The following is a 20,754-nucleotide window of genomic DNA, read 5'->3' on the forward strand; positions in this document are numbered from 1 at the left end:
TTTTTCTTTTTAAATATACACATATATTTTATTTTAAAAAGCACAAGAACATTATACAAGTTTTAAATTTACATTTTTGCAATAAAAGTTATCAATATATGCATTATTTGTATAACTTCATCATGGATGGAATTTGAATCAGTGGTATAAACATGTTGCAGTCACTAAATATAGATCATCATCACAGTGAACCAAAATGCATAGTTGTTATGAAATGACGAATGACCACTAAAAGGTGAACTCACAGCCCATACACCAATATAATAAATTAATTATACAGATATATTTTTCTTCACCATATCATTAAAATTCTCACTAGCCCCTTACCAAACATTAGAAAAACACAGTTCTGGAGCCATCCTGTTGAACCAGTGCCTTCACATACTACACTAAAGAAAATAAAGTGACTCAGTTGCTTGTTTGTAAGTAAACTTCATAAGCATAATTGTTTGCAATGATTAAGGTAAATCACTAGGACATTTGAACATAATGAGAAACCCCTGGGGCCTGGGGCAGCACTGAGACATATGCTCATCTACAGTGCAAAAATCTGAATCAATCTCAATCAGTGGAACGCAATATGAAATGGGTTCTTTGGCAGTAAAGGTCTGGCTGGCCATTGCCAGATAGTCCCTCTGTCCTCTTGAGAGCCTAACTCCAGAATTTATTAAGTTAATATAAAAAGGACTAAAAATAAAGTCAGTTTATCTTTGCTAAATTGGGGCCCATCTATTAGGGTAGAAGTCAGTATCTTCTGTTTCCTATTCTAGCCCAGATTTCCCAGTCAAACAATCCACTCAATACAATTATATAAGAAACAAACACACATGTTCAAATATTTTAATCATTCTGGCAAATCTGACAAACTGAATACTGAATTTCCTGATCCTTACCTGTTATTGTTACAAATTGTTCACTAGAGATGTATCTATTTATCCGGATACCTTCTAAATTGTAATTATTCAAGTAGAAAATCATGATTGTGATTCTGATGCCTGCTCATGCCAATCCCTTACTGCAAAATCCACTTTTCTTTACATAAAAGTACCAAAAAAATCTAGCCCCAAATGTGCATCACTAATCACTTAGCAAATATATTTTACTTGCTTGCCTTTGCTGAGCAAAAAGAAGGTAGGAAAACATTTACACACATATGTGAGACACTAATAGCCAAGGGCAAAATAAGATACAGTCTTTGAATGCGTCTTTCAAGGTTCTAACATTACCCCAGAAACAACTTAAGTTAAAATGGAAGGTTTCCATTTATCTTCTATCTGCTGTTTTATATCACAATCTCTTGATACAAAAAACAAAAGCCAGGAACCAAGAAGTCTATGCACAAATTCAGGAGAGCTCTATTATTTATAAACAAGATGGCTCAACCACAGCATGTTATAACAGGACACAGACTATTGATCACATGGCTTTTTTGGTGGTTTGTACTAGTCATAAAATCAGAGTTTATGAAAAGGTTGCACACAGACAACATCAAGGATTTGTCTTTTACAAAGATATAGAAGATTGCGGAATTGGTTTAAATCTGATTGTTCTAATTTACAGTTGTCATAATCCACTCATTGCGAGAATTTTCTTATCTTCATTCGACAGTTTTTACATCAGAATTACAAGAGGTTTCTGAGAGTCAAATAGGATGGTGCCACAATCTCCTTGCAGAATGAGATTTGCCTTTGGAAAATGTCAAGTATTATTTCAAAACTCAATAAAGCTACTGGTAGTCAGAGGTGAGAACTGCAAGCTCTTTGTACCGTCAGGAATGAATAACAAATACATTACCCTAACTTTTCTTGAGGCCTACAGTGAGAAAAAAGCTTTTCCACATTGGCAGAAATCATCCTCTGTCCATATAGAGATTGAGTTTAATTTGTGGTGATAGCAGCAGGTGGCACATTAGGGGTATTTCCTTAAAAGAGAAATAATAAAAATTTTATTTTTGGAATCTTTCTCAAGTATATTGCATGGTTTCTGCAATTCTTCTTTAGCTGCAAGGAAGACTATGACAGATTATCAGAATTTCAGTGATCCAATGTCAGCTGAACTAAACTTGGGGGGAAAACACCAAATACAAAATTGCAGAAGAGTTAACCAACATATAAAATGTCCACAACTGTTTTGACGTGACTTCATCTACCAAGTGGATGAAATAAAATGAAATGAGACAAATTATGAAGGGGAATAAATTTCCTGGAAATACTAGCACATAAAACAGATTCATCTATGTCCTTTTTTCCTGTGAAGCATATGTTTGCTAATTGAAAGCAATACTCCATTAAGAAATATTTTATTGATGTAAGTGAACCTGGACATAGAACAAAAGACCCTCCAATACTTCCCCAGCCCTCAGAAAGTTTTCCATAATTTTGAATCAGCCTTTATTACTGTCGTCATTTGTGACTGTCTTGAGGCAGAGTTGGAGCTCACAGTAATTGCCAGTTGAATCCAAATAACATCTGATTAGTCTCTTGGCTCCTAGCAATCTCTTCTATAATGCAGTGTTGTTGCCAGACCAAATGGAGCTTCCGATACCGCTCACGAGATAAATGAAGGGGGTTGCCCCTCCTTTAGGGAAAAAAGAAAAAACAACATGTAAGTTTGAATCTAGTAACTGCCACATCTTTATTGTCTAAATTAGTATGCACTCTTGAGATGTTCCTGGAGCCGGCAGGACTCACCAGCACAGGGCTTAAAAAGGGATATTTTCCCTTCACCATTGATCACTAAGAACTTGACAGGCTACTTAGCTAATAAAGCAGAAATGTACTCCTTGACCATTCATAAAATAGGTCAGGTATATTATGGCATTATGGGACCTCACTTAAATGGTCAGTGAGGTTTATAACTTGAAGCAGCACTATTCTTTTTTGGTGGTTAGCTTGAACAGCTTTTTGGCTTCATATTGTTATCTAGCTTCAATTTATGATCTTTGCACAGTAGAGGTTAGGCCTGACGTATAACACTAGGCCCTAAAATTATATTTTGCTACTCAGAGATATTTGGTTGTAACTGTCCTTACGATATGAAAAACAGGCTGGTTATTAGCAAATAATTTAATAAAATAATTATACTTCAATTCTAGAGTTGTACAGTTTTTAACACTGTATAACAGCTAATCCAAAATGACTTAAGTCTGGCTGTTGCCCCGAATGGAGAACTGTGAGATTCTAATTCCTTGAGACATTTAAGTGTCTCAGCTGGTTGGGGATTTTTTTTTTTGGAGATGGAGTTTCGCTCTTTTTGCCCAGGCTGCAGTGCCGTGGTACGATCACGGCTCAGGGCAACCTCTGCCTTCTGGTTTCAAGCAATTCTCCTGCCTCAGCCTCCAGAGTAGCTGGGATTGCAGGTGCCCACCACGACACCTGGCTAATTTTTTTTGTATTTTTAGTAGAGACAGGGTTTCACCATTTGGCCAGGCTAGTCTCGAACTCCTGACCTTGTGATCCGCCCGCCTCGGCCTCCCAAAGTGCTGGGATTACAGGCGTGAGCCACCGCGGCCACCTGGTTGGGGATTTTTAAACTGCCAAATTAATGTTAAAACTCTGCTTTGTACCCTTGTGGAACAACTAAGATTATTCTCAGTCGTTAACTACTTTCACCACTCTGCTTTTCTCCCTAAACCTAAAGACAGGTCAAATGTCATCCGAATAAAAAGAAAGCTCTGTATGATCTAAGGTCCCAAGCCCCATATAATAAGCCTATTCTTTCTGAGCAATATTTCAAAGGAACAAAATTTCAGTGAACCAAAAAGAGTTTATTGTAAGGAGGTCTAATCTTTATCTATACGTACTTTTGAGATCACTGTCAGTCTCCTCATTTTCATAAGCCATCGGTAGGACCCCAGTTCCTACCACCAGGGAAGGATACAGAAAAGTTCAGGATTCTAAAGAATCTAAAGAAGGAAAGAAGGCTGATATAGCTGGCCAATAAAAAGTCTCAGTTGGGTGCGGTGGCTCATGCCTGTAATCCCAGCACTTTGGGAGGCCAAGTGGGCAGATCAACTGAGGTCAGGAGTTTGAGACCAGTCTGGCCAACATAGTGAAACCCCATCACTACTAAAAATACAAAAAAAATTAGCCGGGTGTGGTGGTGCATGTCTATAGTCCCAGCTACTTGGGAGGCTGAGGCAGGAGAATCGCTTGAACTCTGGAGGTAGAGGTTGCAGTAAGCCGAGATCCAGCCTGGGTGACAGAGTGAGAGACTGTCTCAAAAAACAAAGAAAAAAAAAAGTTTCAAGTATTGCAATGGAAACAATATCTTTAAACCAAACTTCATCACTGGACACTACAAACTTATACTATCAGTGTCAATCCTTTTAAGTAATTCTGAAGAAAGGTTGATTACAAATAATAGAACACTGAAACATTAAGATGGCTGGTGTCTTTAAAAATTTTGGAAAAATACTACCTTCAAATTTTGGAGAAGTTGCTGAAAATTATGTGCTGAAGAATGACATCATATTTTTAAAATTTGAAGCCATTTAAAAAATAGCTCTCGGCTGGGCATGGTGGCTCATGCCTGTAATCCCAGCACTTTGGGAGGCTGAGGTGGGTAGATCACTTGAGGTCAGGAATTCCAGACCAGCCTGGCCAAGATGGTGAAACCCTGTCTCTACTAAAAATACAAAAATTAGCCGGGCGTGGTGGCGCATGCCTGTAGTCCCAGCTACTCGGGAGGCTGGGGTGGGAGATTCACTTGAACCCGGGAGGCAGAGGTTGCAGTGAGCTGAGATAGCGCCACTGCACTGTAGCCTGGGTGAAACAGGGAGACTCTGTCTCCCAAAATAAATAAATAAATACATAAATAAATAAAATAAAAAGTAGCTCTCAATTACTTTTTTTTTTTTGAGACAGAATCTCCCTCTGTCGCCCAGGCTGGAGTGCAGTAGGCGATCTTGGCTCACTGCAACCTCCTGGGTTCAAGTGATTCTCCTACCTCAGCCTCCCAAGTAGCTGGGATTACAGGCATGCACCACCACGCCCGGCTAATTTTTGTATGTTTAGCAGCGATGGGTTTTCACCATGTTGGCCAGGCTGGTCTCAAACTCCTGGCCGCAAATGATCTGCCTGCTTCGGCCTCCCAAAGTGCTAGGAATACAGGTATAAGCCACGGTGTCCGGCCTCAATTACCTTTTGTGATTAAAGAACTATTACCGTTTACATACAATAATGTGACTGAAGTAGAAAACAATCAATATAAAAGAGAACTTATTGAAACCTTCCTATTATAAAAAAAAAATCTTACTTCAGGCCAGGGTCTGTTTCTCCATATTCATCCAAGTAAGGAGCTGGATAGGCACAGCCTCTGGCTTTACCTTCAACCAGGACCACTCGGCATTCTCTGATTCTGAAAGAGAAAATCAATAGGAAATACGGTTAAGTGTATGTGTGCAAATGATAGGCACTGCATCAACGTTAATCTAGAGAAAAGACATGGCCAATATCTGTTAGAAATTCAGTAAAAAGACAATATAAACAGACAAATAGACTAAATTATGTTTTGTCTAAATAAAAGAGAACACATATTGCTATTTCTGTTGAAGCTATAGAAAAGCAGCAGTGGATTTGGTGAAATGAGATCATTTATACTGACGGAATCTGTTGAAGGGAGGAAACTGTCCTACTTCAGCCACAGACACCTTGGAAAATGGTGGCTGGGGTTGTTTCTATTCTAATTCCTGACACAACCTGGAGAGGGGAGGGAACCTCACAGAAGAACAGAATCACATCTCCTAGTCTGAAAACCTCAAGCCAGACAGAATACCAACTAGGGAAGTATGCCAGCTTTTCTGGTTAGAGCTGGCCTGAAACACTGCAGATTAGAAAGAGCCACTACCACCCTGAAGGCACTTGGGACTTTTATGTCTCTTGGGAAATAGACATAAAAAAGGCTTGCGTACACATGTATGGGGGATAAGTACTTTACAGATAAATTATAAAATAAACAGCTGAGATAAGGTAGTGGGTTTACTTGCTGTGGGTTCCCTAAAAATAGGTGTTTGGGTTTGGCTTCCATACATTCTTTCCCCTTCGTTCAAAAGATGCCTATGAGCAATGATTACATATTTCACAGTTAGAAAGACATTTGGGTTTATGTAACAGAAACTGTGTTACATGAGGAGAGCGGAAAGAAAAAGGATATATATCCACTTTGAATTTTATTTCTCTGCAGGCAACTTAAACTCTTCTTTCATAAATATAAGTGATACTTTTCTTTTTTTTCCCAGATAGAGTCTTGCTCTGTCGCCCAGGCTGGAGTGCAGTGGTGTGATCTCGGCTCACTGCAACCTCCACCTCCCAGATTCCAGCGAATTCTCCTGCCTCAGCCTTCTGAGTAGCTGGGATTACAGGCATGCACCACCACGCCCAGCTAACGTTTGTCTTCTTAGCAGAGATGGGGTTTCACCATGTTGGCCAGGCTGGTCTTGAACTCTTGACCTTGTGATCTACCTGCCTCGGGCCTCCCAAAGTGTTGGGATTAAAGGCATGAGCCACCACGCCCGGCCATAAGTGACTATTTTTCTATCCTCAATCTTTTGCTGAAAGACCAGGAGAAATGGTGGGTTGATAGACGAAATAAAGATATCACAGGACAATCTAAAGTAACAATTTACATGTACTTTTTTTTTTGATAGAGGATCTCACTCTGTTGCCCAGGCTAGAATGCAATGGCACGATCACGGCCTTGAACTCCCAGGCTCAAGCAGCCCATCCACCTCAGCCTCTCAAGTAGCTGGGACTACAGCCATATGCTACCATGCCTGGCTAATTTTTTATAGAGATGGGGTCTCGCCATGCTGCCCAGGCTGATCTTGAACTCCTGACCTCAACTGATCCTCTTGCCTCAGCCTCCCAAAGTGCTGGGATTACAGGCATAGGTCACTGTGCCTGGCCTACATGTACCTTTTATTTGTTTATTTTTATTTATTTTAAAGAGCTCATCTTCCAGGAAGAGTACTTTTTAAATATAAGTTTCAGGACTCGAAGTTCCTTCATTATACGTGAGTATTATATAATACCAGAGCAATTAATACAAACTCTATCCTATTTAAGATTTTCCATAAATAATGGAAATGTGAATAGAAACTTATTCTTTTTTCACAGTATCTTCTCAAATGCAATTTCATGTCAATAACAGGTTAATACTCTAACTTCTGATTGATTATTTGCTATCAACACAGTGTCCCACCACAGTGACCCCCAGATTGGATCCAGATTCCTTAAGTCCATCATGAAGCTTCCAGAACACTCACTACTCACTTTAGGAAAATGCAGACTCCGGCTCCACAGTGAAGTGCGTGAAAAATACAAGCTCCAACCTCTTCCCCATTCACAATTTCCTGGCAGCAAATGTTCTGAGAACATAGTATAGCCCCACAGAAAAGGCAGAGGACAGGATGCTTTCGCTCATCATCTGCAGACCGTGGGCACCTCGAAAGGGAAGAAAACATTTAGAGAATGGTGGAAAAACAAAACAAAACAAATAAGTACCATATATCCTGTTAGCAATCAAGCATGTTTTCATCACTGACCCCTTTCCAGGAAGAAAGCTCTTAAAACACAAGGAAACATTTAATTAGCTAATTCCTCTTTAATATGCCCCCTAAAAGGGCTTCATGGAAAATCTTCCAATTAATCCATAGTAAGAAAATCTATATTACATAAATGGTGTCCTGATAATTCTCATAAAGTATGGTGGTTGAATATGCCTTGTGATTGAGATTCACTGATAGACTCCAGTCTTCATCTGACATGCCCAATTTACAGTTACCTGCCTCCTCTGTATTGGGTTAGTCAAGCTTGTGTCTTCGATGTTGAAGGAATATGATCTTGTAAGTATGCAATTGTTTAAAAGAAAAAAAATTACATTTTACAGTAAGGGTCCAAACACATTCCCCCCATTTCTTTTCTTTTTTTTTTTTTTTTTTTTGAGACAGAGTCTTGCTCTGTCGCCCAGGCTGGAGTGCAATGGCATGATCTCGGCTCACTGCAACCTCCGCCTCCCCGGTCCAAGCAATTCTCCTGCCTCAGCCTCCTGGGACTGAAATGAGATATTGTAGCCTTTGAGTTGGCCCACCCTTCCATCTGGGAATCACGGTTAAGTCTTAGGAAGGAAAAAGTGATAGTGCTGACTTGCTTGAGTCAACTAGTGTTTTATGATGAGAACATTTTACATAGTATGCTGGAGGCGTGCTATAATGCCCCACCAAGGGGGATAATGGTTATCTTTTAAAAAGGAGTTTCCCATGCTCCTCCCATCTATGCTGTACACTGAACACAATGGGAAATATCAAATTCCTTAATTTGGGAAGTAGAAGATAAATGCAACCAAAGGAGAGATCCAACTAGGCCCACACTGGGGTCGGAATAAAGAAGATCAGAAAGAATCTCCAATAGGGTACTGACAGCTTTTTTTCTGATCCCGTTCCTCAGACAGGATAAAAAACAAAACAAAAAACACCTGTCTCCATAGGAGCAGAGGGACTCTGCGCACAGGATGAGAGGACTATTTTCACTTCCAGGAGGTTGCTCCAGAACACAATTATAGCCCTTTTTGGATAAAGCCAACATCTTCTTTCATCTTTAACACAGGATGGCTGAGTCTGAGTCATTAGCCATCCTACAGAGGAAAAGCTGGGAGGGAGCCTAAAGTATATGACTGAGCAGCCACCCTCCAACACTAGGGATGGTTCCGTCTCATGGAAATTGGTGGTGACAATAAAACTGGAAGAGATCATAGGATTGATTTTCATTCTTATGTGAAATCTATAAGTAGTAATATCATCCAGAAGGATCCTCACTGTGATTAATAAAGACCAACACTCTCCTCAGATCCTCCAAGGAGCCAACAATTTGATATTCTTTTCTTTTTTTTTTTTTTTTTGAGACAGGGTCTGGCTCTGTCATCCAGGCTGAAGTCCAGTGGCACAGTCACGGCTCACTGCTGCCTCAACCTCCTCGGCTCAAGTGATCTTCTCTCCTCAGCATCCCGAGTAGCTGAGACTACAGGCACATGCCACCAAGCCTAGCTAATTATTTTGTATTTTTTGTAGAGACGGGGTCTCCCCATGTTGCCCAGGCTGGTCTTGAACTCCTGAGTTCAAGAGATTCACCCACCTCAGCCTCCCAAAGTGCTGGGGTTACAGACATGAGCCACTGTACTCAGCCAACCTGATATTCTTAATGCCTGGAAGATAGTATCTATTCACCAGGCTTTTGTGGTAACACTGTAGCCCCAAGATTAGGAGAATTACTGAATTTAGAGATGGATGCAATCTTTGAAATTAATTAGCTAATTGTTTGAGGGCTGAAAGGTAAAGTGACCCAACCATTCCTTTAGATGATTGACTAGAAAGGGAGCTAGAACAGGAAGGTCAATTTTATCCTGTAACAGTGGCTAGGGTGTGAGCTACTGAAGACCCTATTGGGCCAGTTAACTTCCCCAACTTCATGGCTTAAAACAATGGTTATAACTAGATAAGAGAATTTCCTGAGTCATTCTGCAGGGCAGTAGATTCTCAGAGCGAGTCAAAGAGGGGCTCTTTAAGACCTCAAATGATCTTTTTTTTCTGAGACAGTCTTACTCTGTTGCCCAGGCTGAAGTGCAGTGGCGTGACCTCGGCTCACTGCAACCTGTGCCTGCACGTTGAAGTGATTCTCATGCCTCAGCCTCCTGAGTAGCTGGAACTACAGGCATGCACCAACACACCTGGCTAATTTTTTTTGTATTTTTAGTAGAGATAGCATTTTGCCACGTTGGCCAGGCTGGTCTCAAACTCTTGGCCTTTAGTAATCTGCCCGCCTCGGCTTCCCAAAATGTTGGGATTACAGGCACAATCCACCGCATCTGGCCTCAAAATAACCTTAAACTGGCCAGGTGCGGTGGCTCATGCCTGTAATCCTAGCACTTTGAGAGGCTGAAGTGGGTGGATCATGAGGTCAGGAGTTCAAGATCAGCCTGGCCAAGATGGTGAAACCCTGCCTCTACTAAAAATACAAAAATTAGCCAGGAGTGGTGGCGGGTGCCTGTAATCCCAGCTACTCGGGAGGCTGAGGCAGATAATTGCTTGAACCCAGGAGGCAGAGGTTGCAGTGAACTGGTATCGTGCCACTGCACTCCAGCCTGGGCAACAGAGCGAGACTCCGTCTCAAAAACAAAACAAAACAAAAACAAATTTAAACTGCACTCCTTTTTTTTGGTTCCTTCAAATGACAGCAAGTTATTTTACATATGACTAAGGACTACTACATGAAAGCAGTTAATTATGACTACTAACTGGTATCCTTAAAACAAAATGTAAGAGTTATGTGTATTTACTGAGATCTTGAATTAATTTAAGTATTTTACTAAAAAGTCTGGCTGCTGCATAATGCTTAGTAATATTACAAAACTCTTAAAGGAGCTTTGGAATCTTGCAATTTGGAAAAAGGATAATTACTTACTAGTAAATCAATAAAGTCTTGAATAGGCTTTGTTTTTCAGGCTACTGAGATTCTTTTCTTTTAATTACAAGTTACTACTTGTTTCATGTCATCATTATCAATGTGGTTTGCTATGGGAGGTGATATGATGCCTCCTGAGTATCCAGAATACATAGTTACCTCAACAGAAGTTTTGGCTTAGTATTTTCAAGACATAATGCATTATGATTCAAATATGAAGTATTCACCCCCCAATGGTGAAAGCAGATGTGAATATAATTCCTCCATTCAGTGACATCTCACTGGTGGTGGTCATGATTCATGCTACTCAAATAACTTACAACATATTATAGCAAGGTAAGCATAATAAGATACAAAATTATGTTTAAGCTACAGGACATTATTTTATCATGTAGACACATGTTTAGGCTTATGCTCTCTTACAGAAGTAACTAATAGGTAACTCACACACAGTGTTAAAAATGAGTACCTGTATATTGTTAACCTATTTTGTTTTCACCAGTCTTTGTTATCATCCAGTTCTTTTTCCACTTGAAATGATCAGTGAAAGGGGTGAAAGAGATAAAAAAGTTTGGGAACTACTGCTTTAGAGTGGTTTGATTGAGGTGGGGGGATGGTGCCAAAAAAGCCTAAGGGGGTGTACTCCACTCTTCAAGCTTGAACCTGAGTCACAATGCTATTACCTGTTCTGCTGTTTAATGGACTTCCACGTAAGATTTTGTTTAATAAGGGCTCTTGTGGCTTAAAAAAAAAAAAAAAAGATTAAGGAGTGATATCATAGAAAATGGTAGCTCCAGGAATCAGTCACTCTAATGAAACAACTGTTGAGCCAGCAAGAACTGCCTGAAGCAACTTTTTTTTTCTTTTGAGACACAGTCTCATTCACTCTGTCGCCCAGGCTGGAGTACAGTGGCGCGATCTTGGCTCACTGCAACTTCTGCCTCCTGGGTTCAAGTGATCCTCATGCCTCAGCCTCCCAAGTAGCTGGGATTACAGGTGCGCACCACCATGCCCGGCTAATTTTTGTATTTTTAGCAGAGGCAGAGGCGGAGTTTCACCATGTTGGCCAGGCTGGCCTTGAACTCCTGACCTCACATTATCCACCCGCCATGGCCTCCCAAAGTGCTAGGATTACAGGCATGAGCCACTGTGCCCAGCCTGAAGCAACTATTTTGGAACTCTGGAGCCTGGTGAAATACTTGCAGCATCCAGGGGAATGCTTAATAAAGGAAGAAGCTGGTAAATTTTGGTGAGTTTTGGCATTTTGTGTAGTGGCTAGCATCCTCTATCCCCCAATGCCATGGCAGGTAGCCATGGGGATGATGGCTTGTTTTTCTGGTGTGGCTTGCTTGTGTCAGGGTAGACAATAGAGAACTTGTCTTCCAAAAATTGAGGCTGTATGTTTAGATCTCTCTGGTGGTTCACTGAGGGGCCAGCAAGGATGTGAGAAAAAAGGTGCCCTCACACATTGCTGGTTGGGACGTAAAATGGTGCAACCACTGTGGAAAACAGTTTGCAGCTCCTCAAAAAGTTAAACACAAAATTACCATATGACTCAGCAATTCCACTCCTGGGCATATAGCCAAAAGAAATGAAAACTTTATGTCCACAAAGAAACTTGTAGATGAGTATTTTTTTTAGTAGCATTATCTGTAATAGTCAAAAGGGGGAAACAACCTAAATGCCCATCTATGGATGAAGGAATAAACAAACTCTTATATATACATACAATGGAATATTATTTAGTCAAAAAAGGAAAAAAGTAATGACATATACTACGATTCGGATAAATATTAAAGACATGCTAAGTGAAAGAAGCCAAACACAAAAGGTCATATATTGTATGATTCCTTTCATATAATATATCCAGAATAGGCAAATCCATAGAGACAGAAAGTAGATTACAGATTACCATAGGGTACGGGATGAGGGGAACAGGAAGTGATTAGTGAGTACAAGGTGATGAAAAAGTTTGCAAACTAAAGAGGTGGTGATTGTACAACATTTTGAATACATTAAATGCCACTGAATTGTACACTTTATCATGGTTCATTGCATGTTATGTGGATTTCCCCTCAACTTAAAAAAAATTGACAACCACTGTTATGAAGGATACTCAGAGGTCACCGCTAAAAAAGGAAGTTTGTGGCCAGGTGCAGTGGCTCATGCCTGTAATCCCAACATTTTGGGAGGCCAGTGGGTAGGAGGATCACTTGAGGCCAGGAGTTCGAGACCAGCCTGGGCAACATAACGAAACCTTGTCTCTATGAAAAATTAAAAAAATTAGCAGGGCATGGTGGTGCCTGCCTGTAGTTTCACTACTTGGGAGGTTGAGATGGGAAGAGCCCAGGAGTTTGAGGCTGCAATGAGCTATGGTCAAATCACTGCACTCCAGCCTGGGCAACAGAGCAAGATCCTGTCTAAAAAACAAACAAACAAAAATAAAAAAACCCAAACCAAAACCAAAACAAAAACAAAAACAAGGAAGTGAGTTAGTTATGGCATACACCAATTGCAAGTTCAGAAAATGATTAAAAATTACACACATATATATACACACTCTCCTTACCTGAAATGAGAAGCTTGATTCAGGAGGCAGCTATAGTCATCAGGAAGCTCTATCAAACTATTTCTTTTTCTGGGGTACCTACAATGCAATTTAAAAGGCAATTTTATTTTACAGTAAATAAACCCATATCAAAAACTGCCCAAAGTGATAGAAGAATGTCTTAAAAATAACAAAAGGATCTACACTTGCAATCCAAAGTAATTCCCATTGTTGACTTGATCAAATCCAAACTTCTCAGCCTATAATTCCAAATCTTTCATCAGCTGGATTCCTTTCCAAACTTAACTTCCACTAGTTTCTAGGACTAAACTGTTATAGCTAGATTTCTATACTGTATAGGGAAGTAACATAAAGTAGTAGTTAAGAACACAGCCTTTGAAATTAGATCTGGTTACAAATCCTAAATTCTCTGACACTTCACAAGTCTTTGAACCTAAGCCTGTATTTCCCTGTCTGTAAACTAGGGATAAAATATACCATACTCCAATCATGGGGCCACCATCAAATCAGGTGCTGGGGAAGGGAGGGAGAGAAACATTACATTAAATTAACTTATCAATTAAAAGGCTAATATTGATTTAAGAAATGTCAAATTAAATATGAATATTAGCATTAAAGAAACATATAGAGCGGTTGAGGACTAAATGAAATACTGAAGTAAAACACAATATACTTAGTACTTAATACATGCTTGCAAATGTTACTCATTCTCACCAAACTAGATACAATAAAAGCCTTGCTTGCATGTATTGGGGAAGATCATCTGAATAATGTGAAATTCTCTCCTCAAACCCCAGTCAATCAACCAATCAACCAATTTATTTATTTATTTATTGGAGGCAGAGTCTCACTCTATCCCTCAGGCTGGAGTGCAATGGTGCGATCTCGGCTCACTGCAACGTCCGCCTCCTGGGTTCAAGCGATTCTCATGCCTCAGCCTCCCGAGTAGCTGGGATTACAGGCGCCTGCCACCATGCCCGGCTATTTTTTCTATTTTTACTAGAGACGGGGTTTCGTCACGTTGGTCAGGCTGGTCTCGAACTCCTGACCTCAGGTGATCCGCCCACCTTGGCCTCCCAAAGTGCTGGGATTACAGGTGTGAGCCACGATGCCTGGCCCCAATCAATTTAAATTCTGTAATTCTTTTCATCTTCAATTCAGTTGTCTATATTTAGTGCAACCATAACATTTATTTGGCAAACCCAGACACTTTTTGGTTTGCTTTTTTAGAGACAGTGTTCACTCTGTTGCCCAGGCTGGCCTTGAACTCCTAGGCTCAAGCAATACTCCTGTCTCAGGCTCCTGAGTAGCTGGGACTACAAGTGCATGCTACTGTGCCTGGCTTAAATTTTATAATTATTTCTATACTCAGCTAAAAATGATCTCTAAGACTAACCTTGCCTCATTAACAATCTTTTCCTCTTTAAATTTCTATAGCACTAATGGTATATTCCATACATCATTATACTTTATGTTATAATGTCTTAAGTTTTATGTTCATAACTAGATTATAGATGACTCATGACCAAAAGCTATGTTACCTCTTTTAAATTTTCCAGAGTATTTCAGTACCATGCTGGGTAAATAGCAGATGTATAAAAGGTGTACAGTGAATTGAAATAAAGGAAAAACTGTGTGAGATTAACAGTCCAAAAATATGTATTAATATCTTAAACTTTTCTTTTTTCTCTACTCGAATCTTTTCTTAGTGATGTGACTCCTACTGCATCTGAGCACAGGGGCTGGATCTATTATCACTAAATCTCTAAAGATGTGTTACAAGTGAAAGCAGCGTATGCGCATGTACAGTGGAGGTGAAAGGAGTTCCAGGGTGAGAGAAGATGAGAAAAGGCGGCAAATGTACACTGTCTTGAGGTTTGCTTTATCCACAGGAAAATGGTACTAGTGTTGGTATTTAAAGCCGGGAGTCAATTCCTCCACTTGTTTACAGATGTCATTCAAGTGAGTAAAATTAGACACCGTATACAATACCAGTCAGGCCCTCGGAGGGGATACAAAGACAATAAGCATGCAGTTCTTATTCATCAGTTATTCTGGGTGCATACAAGTGGACACTTATATGAGAGAGACTATATTAGGGGAGGCTTCATGGAGGAGGTGGCATTTAAATTAGTACTTAAGAAAGAAGTAGATTTTGTTAGAGACATAAGGGAGATAGGAGGGCTGAAGAAAAGTTTTTGGGGTAGTTTCTAAGGACACAGATAGGAAGGAAAAAGGATATAGTTCTATGTATATCTTGCTTTATTCTAAAAAAAAAAAAATCAAAACCAAAAGTGGCTTACAGAAATATTGTAAACCACTACCTTTCGAAGTTAATACACCAGCAGCTCCATGATGCCTCCTCCACCTTTGCCTTTTGACAGGTATGTGCTAGCTTAAAAAAGATTCTCTTAAGAGGAACTGCTGGCTTCTAATAATCTAAGAGGAAAAGGACAGCCACTCCAAGAAAAAAACATTTGTAGGAAGAATCTGATTTCTGGCAAAGACCTAACAGAAATCAGGAACACTGTACTGAGTGAGAATGAAGAAAGCAGACTGGAAAGCATGCTCAACAGATCAACTACTTTAGGAAACACAACTTGTGGATGAGGGAGAAAGGATTAAGTAGTAAAACCAACCTGACCACGGTGTTTTTTTGCTTCAAACAGTTTAGTAAGGCAGGATCTGCACACCACCTGTATGTGGAGCCAAGAGAAAAGACAAATGGATTATCACAGCTTCAGTGCATGGTTTGTCAACAAGCCATTGTCTTTTTTTTTTTTTTTGAGATGGAGTCTCACTCTTTCACCCAGGCTGGAGTACAGTGGCAGCAATCTCGGCTCACTGCAGCTTCTGCCTCCTAGGTTCAAGCAATTCTCCTGCCTCAGCCTCCCAAGTAGCTGGCACCCGCCACCACACCTGGCTAGTTTTTGTATTTTTAGCAGAGATGAGGTTTCCCATGTTGGCCAGGCTGGTCTCAAACCCCTGATCTCAAGTGATCCACCTGCCTCAGCCTCCCAAAGTGATGGGATTACAGACATGAGCCACTGTGCCCGGCCTTGCCATTCTCTTCAATTCTTTCTGTCCCTGCTTTCTATGTTCCCCTTTCTTTTTGTTTTTGTTTTGAGACAGAGTTTTGCTCTTGTCGCCCAGGCTGGAGTGCAATGGTGATCTCCACTCACTGCAACCTCCATCTCTCGGGTTCCAGTGATTCTCCTGCCTCAGCATCCTCAGTAGCTAGGACTACAGGCACGCACCACCATGCCCAGTTAATTTTTTATTTTTTAGTAGAGACAGGGTTTCACCATGTTGGCTGGGCTAGTCTCAAACTCCTGACCTCAGGTGATCAGCCTGCCTCAGCTTCCCAAAGTGCTGAGATTACATGCAAATGAGCCACTGTGCCGGCCTATGTTCCTCTCTTTTTTTTTTTTAGAGGGTCTCGCTCTGTCACCCAGGCTGGAGTGCAATGGCGCGATCTTGGCTCACCGCAACCTCTGCCTCCCAGGTTCAAGCGATTCTGATGCCTCAGCTCCCGAGCAGCTGGGATTACAGGCATGCGCCACCACGCCTGGCTAATTTTTGTATTTCTTTTTTTTTTTTTTTTTTTAGTAGAGATGGGGTTGCACACCATGTTGGCCAGGCTGGTCTTGAACTCTTGACCTCAGGTGATTTGCCCACCTCGGCCTCCCAAAGTGCTGGGATTACAGGTGTGAGCCACTGTGCCTGGCTCTATGTTCCTCTTTCTATACTTATCTTTTTTTTTTTGAGATGGAGTCTACCTCTGTTGCCCAGAGTGGAGTGCAATGGCGTGGTCTTGGCTCACTGCAACCTTCGGCTCCAGAGTTCAAGCAATTCTCCTGCCTCAGCCTCTGAAGTAGCTGGGACTACAGACGTGCGCCAACATGCCCAGCTAATTTTTTTTTTTCTATTTTTAGTAGAAATGGGGTTTCACTATGTGGGCCAGGCTGGTCTCAAACTCCTGACCTCGTGATCCAAAGTGCTGGGATTAGAGGTGTGAGCCACTGCACCCAACCTTATATTTAACTTATTTATATTTATAATTTTGCCCCTTTTCTTCTCCCTTTCTTTCCTCTCTTTCTTTGTCTAATTATTTTTCCTTCTCTTATTCATTTATTTTTTAAAGAGTATATCAACCAAGGTCGTACTAGAAAAACAGAAACCATTCTAAGTATTTAAACAAGAGAGAATTTAACAGGAGTTAGTAATAAAAGTGATGGAAGGGCTGAGAAGCCAACCATGAGACAAAAAGGCAAGGCAAACTAAAGATCACCACTCCCCTAGGCTGGAAGAACAAAAGGAAACAGCGGTATCATGGAGCCCAGAGGCTAGGGACAACAGCAGATACTGGAATCACAGTAGGCTTGTCTGGTGGGAACTGGAGCCAGACAAGAGCTACAGTCACCACCAGAGATGCCCCACAAGACAGACAGAGGTAGCCTGAACTGGGGCCTCTCTCTTTTTTTTTTTTTTGGAGATGGAGTCTTGCTCCATCACCCAGGCTGGAGTGCAGTGGTGAGATCTCGGCTCACTGCAACCTCTGCCTCCTGGGTTTCAGTGAGTCTCCTGCCTCAGCCTCCCCAGTAGCTGGGATTACAGGTACCTGCCACGACGCCTGGCTAATTTTTGTATTTTTAGTAGAAACGTGGTTTCACCATGTTAGCCAGGCTGGTCTCGAACTCATGACCTCAGGTGATCCATCTGCCTTGGACTCCCAAAGTGCTGGGATTACATGCATGAGCCACCACGCCTGGCCAACACTGGGGCTTCCTTTTTTCCTGGCCACCAAAATCTTGCCAGTGCCTCCCCTCCCACTGGCTGAACCCATGCAGAAGTCAGCTGACAAGGTAGACTGGGAAATTCCCAGGGTCGTTTTCCTGCAACATAGGGCAAAGGATGAGGGAAGACTTTCAGACAAGGAGGGTCTGGAAAGATACAGAGGGCAAGGACTTTCTGTTTCAAAGTGTGAATTTTTAATACTTGACTGAACTAGAACAGCAATTAAGACTTATCTACTCCAAGAATATAAAAGTAAAACTAGTTTAACCTACTGTGACTGTACTCAACACAAAGCATGATACTGATTTTCTTAAACAATTCATTTTGATCACACTAGAGATCAGAATATTTCGAGAGAAATGAGGAAGCAAAGAAAAGAACCCAACACAGAGAACCTACTGCACAAGAAGGGTGGTAGGAGACAGAAGCCAACATTCACACAAATACTGACCTGGGTATTTAAAAAAAAGATAATTAAAGAAAAAGGTAGAAAGCAAGGAGAATAAAGGAAATGATGGGCAAGGAAAGTAATACAGTGAGAGCTGATTATAAAAATGATGGAAAATGGTGCAGGCAAAGACAGGGTAAGGAGACTGGAGGTTAGGAGCATTGACAGTGAACAAGAAGGCCAGTAACCAATGGGGTAGAAAGTTTTTCTGAAAGAAGGACACATTTCTCTCTTGGAAATTTAACTGAAGTATTTTTTTTGATCTACCAAATGACCTTCCTTCTTTTCTCAGTCACTCTCCTGATATATGTGCTACCATGTGAGATACGCTCCTATTTTGGATACAGTTCCAATTTGGGTTCTTTTGATACTAATTGTGACTTTATGCCTGCTAGCAAAATCCCCACCCCCGACCCCCAATTTAAAACAGATGAGACACCAGCTGTGGGGAAAGTAAATAAAATGAATGATAGTTATAGTGGAGCAAGCAGAAATTCCAACTGCCTATGGCTGTTAATCTTATCCCCACTTCTTAAGTGTGTAACTTAGGAATGTCCTATACTTTTGCCACCCCTTTAATCAGTGCTGATTGAACTAAAAGCTTACCAAGTAATTGTAATTTTAAATTTTCAAATTGTATAATAACCCAACAACAACATTTTACCCCCATAGTACCTCTGGAGCAAGGGCCTTACAGTATCCCAATATTCCTGGAAGAGCAGGAACAAATTTGTAGGTAAAGATAGATAGCTACAGAGTGCACTGTACTCTCCTTCTGCAGAATCTGCAAGAGAATAAAAATACATTTAATAAGCACATTATTCTTACCTGGTCAATCTGTTATTAGAGTTTCTTCACTGTTTATGCTCATTTCTACACTCTCCTTGTAGAGGGTATATTGCTTATTCTATAAAACCATGGGTGGCAAGCCGGGCGCAGTGGCTCATGCCTGTAATCCCTGCACTTTGGGAGGCCGAGGCGGGCGGATCACCTGAGGTCGGGAGTTCAAGACCAGCCTGACCAACATGGAGAAACCCCATCTCTACTAAAAATACAAAATTAGCCAGGCGTGGTGGCACATGCCTGTAATCCCAGCTACTAGGGAGGCTGAGGCAGGAGAATTGCTTGAACCCGGGAGGTGGAGGTTGCAGTGAGCTGAGATCGCGCCATTGCACTCCAGCCTGGGCAACGAGAGCGAAACTCCGTCTCAAAAAAAAAAAAACAAAAAACAAACAAACAAAAAAACCCCATGGGTGGCAAATAAGTCACAGTGATTTTTTTAAAACATAAATTGTATTGAGTCACTCTCCTGATCAGATGGCTCTAATGTGTAACCACACTTAGTATAAAATACAAGGTCCCTGTCGTGGCCCAGAGGCCCTGTGTGAGCTGCCCCTGGTTGCCTCTTAGACCTCATCTCCTGTTACCCTCCCCCTTAGGCTTCAGCCGTACTCACCTCTTTGCAATTCTGTGACTACGACAAACAAAGCCTTGACATTTATAACTTCTTCTACTTAGGAATATTCTTCCTTCAACTGTCTGTCCAACTCAACCCCATCTATGCAGCTGTAATCCCAATGCTCAATGTCTCCTCGCAGAGAAGCATTCTATGAAAACTATCTCGGAGAGTTCCCCACTCTGGCCCCAATACCCTCTACTCCTGAACTGCTTCATTCTGCCTTGCAACATTTATCAGCATTTGACATTACATTATATATATTTCTCTATTTGTTTATAATTGGATTCCTCCCAATAAAAGGACTTTATTTCACTCACAACTGTACTGTAGCACCTATGAGATAAATACATGACTTTTTTGTACGTGAGCAAACAACAGATCCCTGCTGGCAATCACTTGGAAAGTGGACTCCTATTTTATACAAGACCATGAAAAACCTAGATCAGATAAACCCTATTGAACTGAATTCAAGATAAACAAGCTGATGGCCAGTAACGGTAACCTGGTCAGCTTATTCTCAAAGGACAAAAGGAAGAATCTCTGAGCAATTTTGATGACTCTTCCAAAATCATATAAATATTCTGATTTTTACCCATACAAAGCCACAGGAAGGCTTCCCTATTTTGGTCTAGATTTAGAGGCAAGTAAACGAGAAGGTGATCCTATTGCTTAAATATACATGGCCTGGGTTGGTTCTAGTAGGCCTTTCCTAGCAGCACTTTCATTCTTTAATGTAGTCATATTTACTTTTTTTTTTTGAGACAGAGCCTTGCTGTGTCACCCAGGCTGGAGTGCAGTGGCGCAATCTCGGCTCACTGCAACCTCTGCCTCCTAGGTTCAAGTGATTCTCCCACCTCAGCCTCCCGAGTAGCTGGGATTACAGGCATATGCCACCATGCCCAGCTAATTTTTTTGTATTTTTAGTAGAGACGGGGTTTCACCATGTTGGCCTGGCTGGTCTCGAACTCCTGACCTCAAGTGATCCACCCACCTCGGCCTCCTAAAATGTTGGGATTATAGGCTTGAG

At 41.1% G+C, this 20,754-nt stretch overlaps 1 protein-coding gene across 1 annotated transcript in view; it reads right to left on the minus strand.

Annotated features, from left to right (window-relative positions):
- Nucleotides 1-20,754, minus strand: part of UBR1 (ubiquitin protein ligase E3 component n-recognin 1) — a 228,767-nt gene continuing 208,013 nt past the window's right edge. The window contains exons 46-51 of the mRNA XM_054452124.1: nucleotides 18,944-19,052; nucleotides 15,663-15,719; nucleotides 13,024-13,101; nucleotides 7,272-7,442; nucleotides 5,257-5,358; nucleotides 1-2,577 (exon numbers count right to left, since the gene is read on the minus strand). Coding sequence (XP_054308099.1) covers nucleotides 2,436-2,577; nucleotides 5,257-5,358; nucleotides 7,272-7,442; nucleotides 13,024-13,101; nucleotides 15,663-15,719; nucleotides 18,944-19,052 — 659 coding nt within the window. The 3' untranslated portion in view covers nucleotides 1-2,435. The remainder of the gene's footprint in view (nucleotides 2,578-5,256; nucleotides 5,359-7,271; nucleotides 7,443-13,023; nucleotides 13,102-15,662; nucleotides 15,720-18,943; nucleotides 19,053-20,754) is intronic.

Source organism: Pongo pygmaeus, chromosome 16, assembly GCF_028885625.2.
Source record: "Pongo pygmaeus isolate AG05252 chromosome 16, NHGRI_mPonPyg2-v2.0_pri, whole genome shotgun sequence".
NCBI classification, from domain to species: domain Eukaryota; kingdom Metazoa; phylum Chordata; class Mammalia; order Primates; family Hominidae; genus Pongo; species Pongo pygmaeus.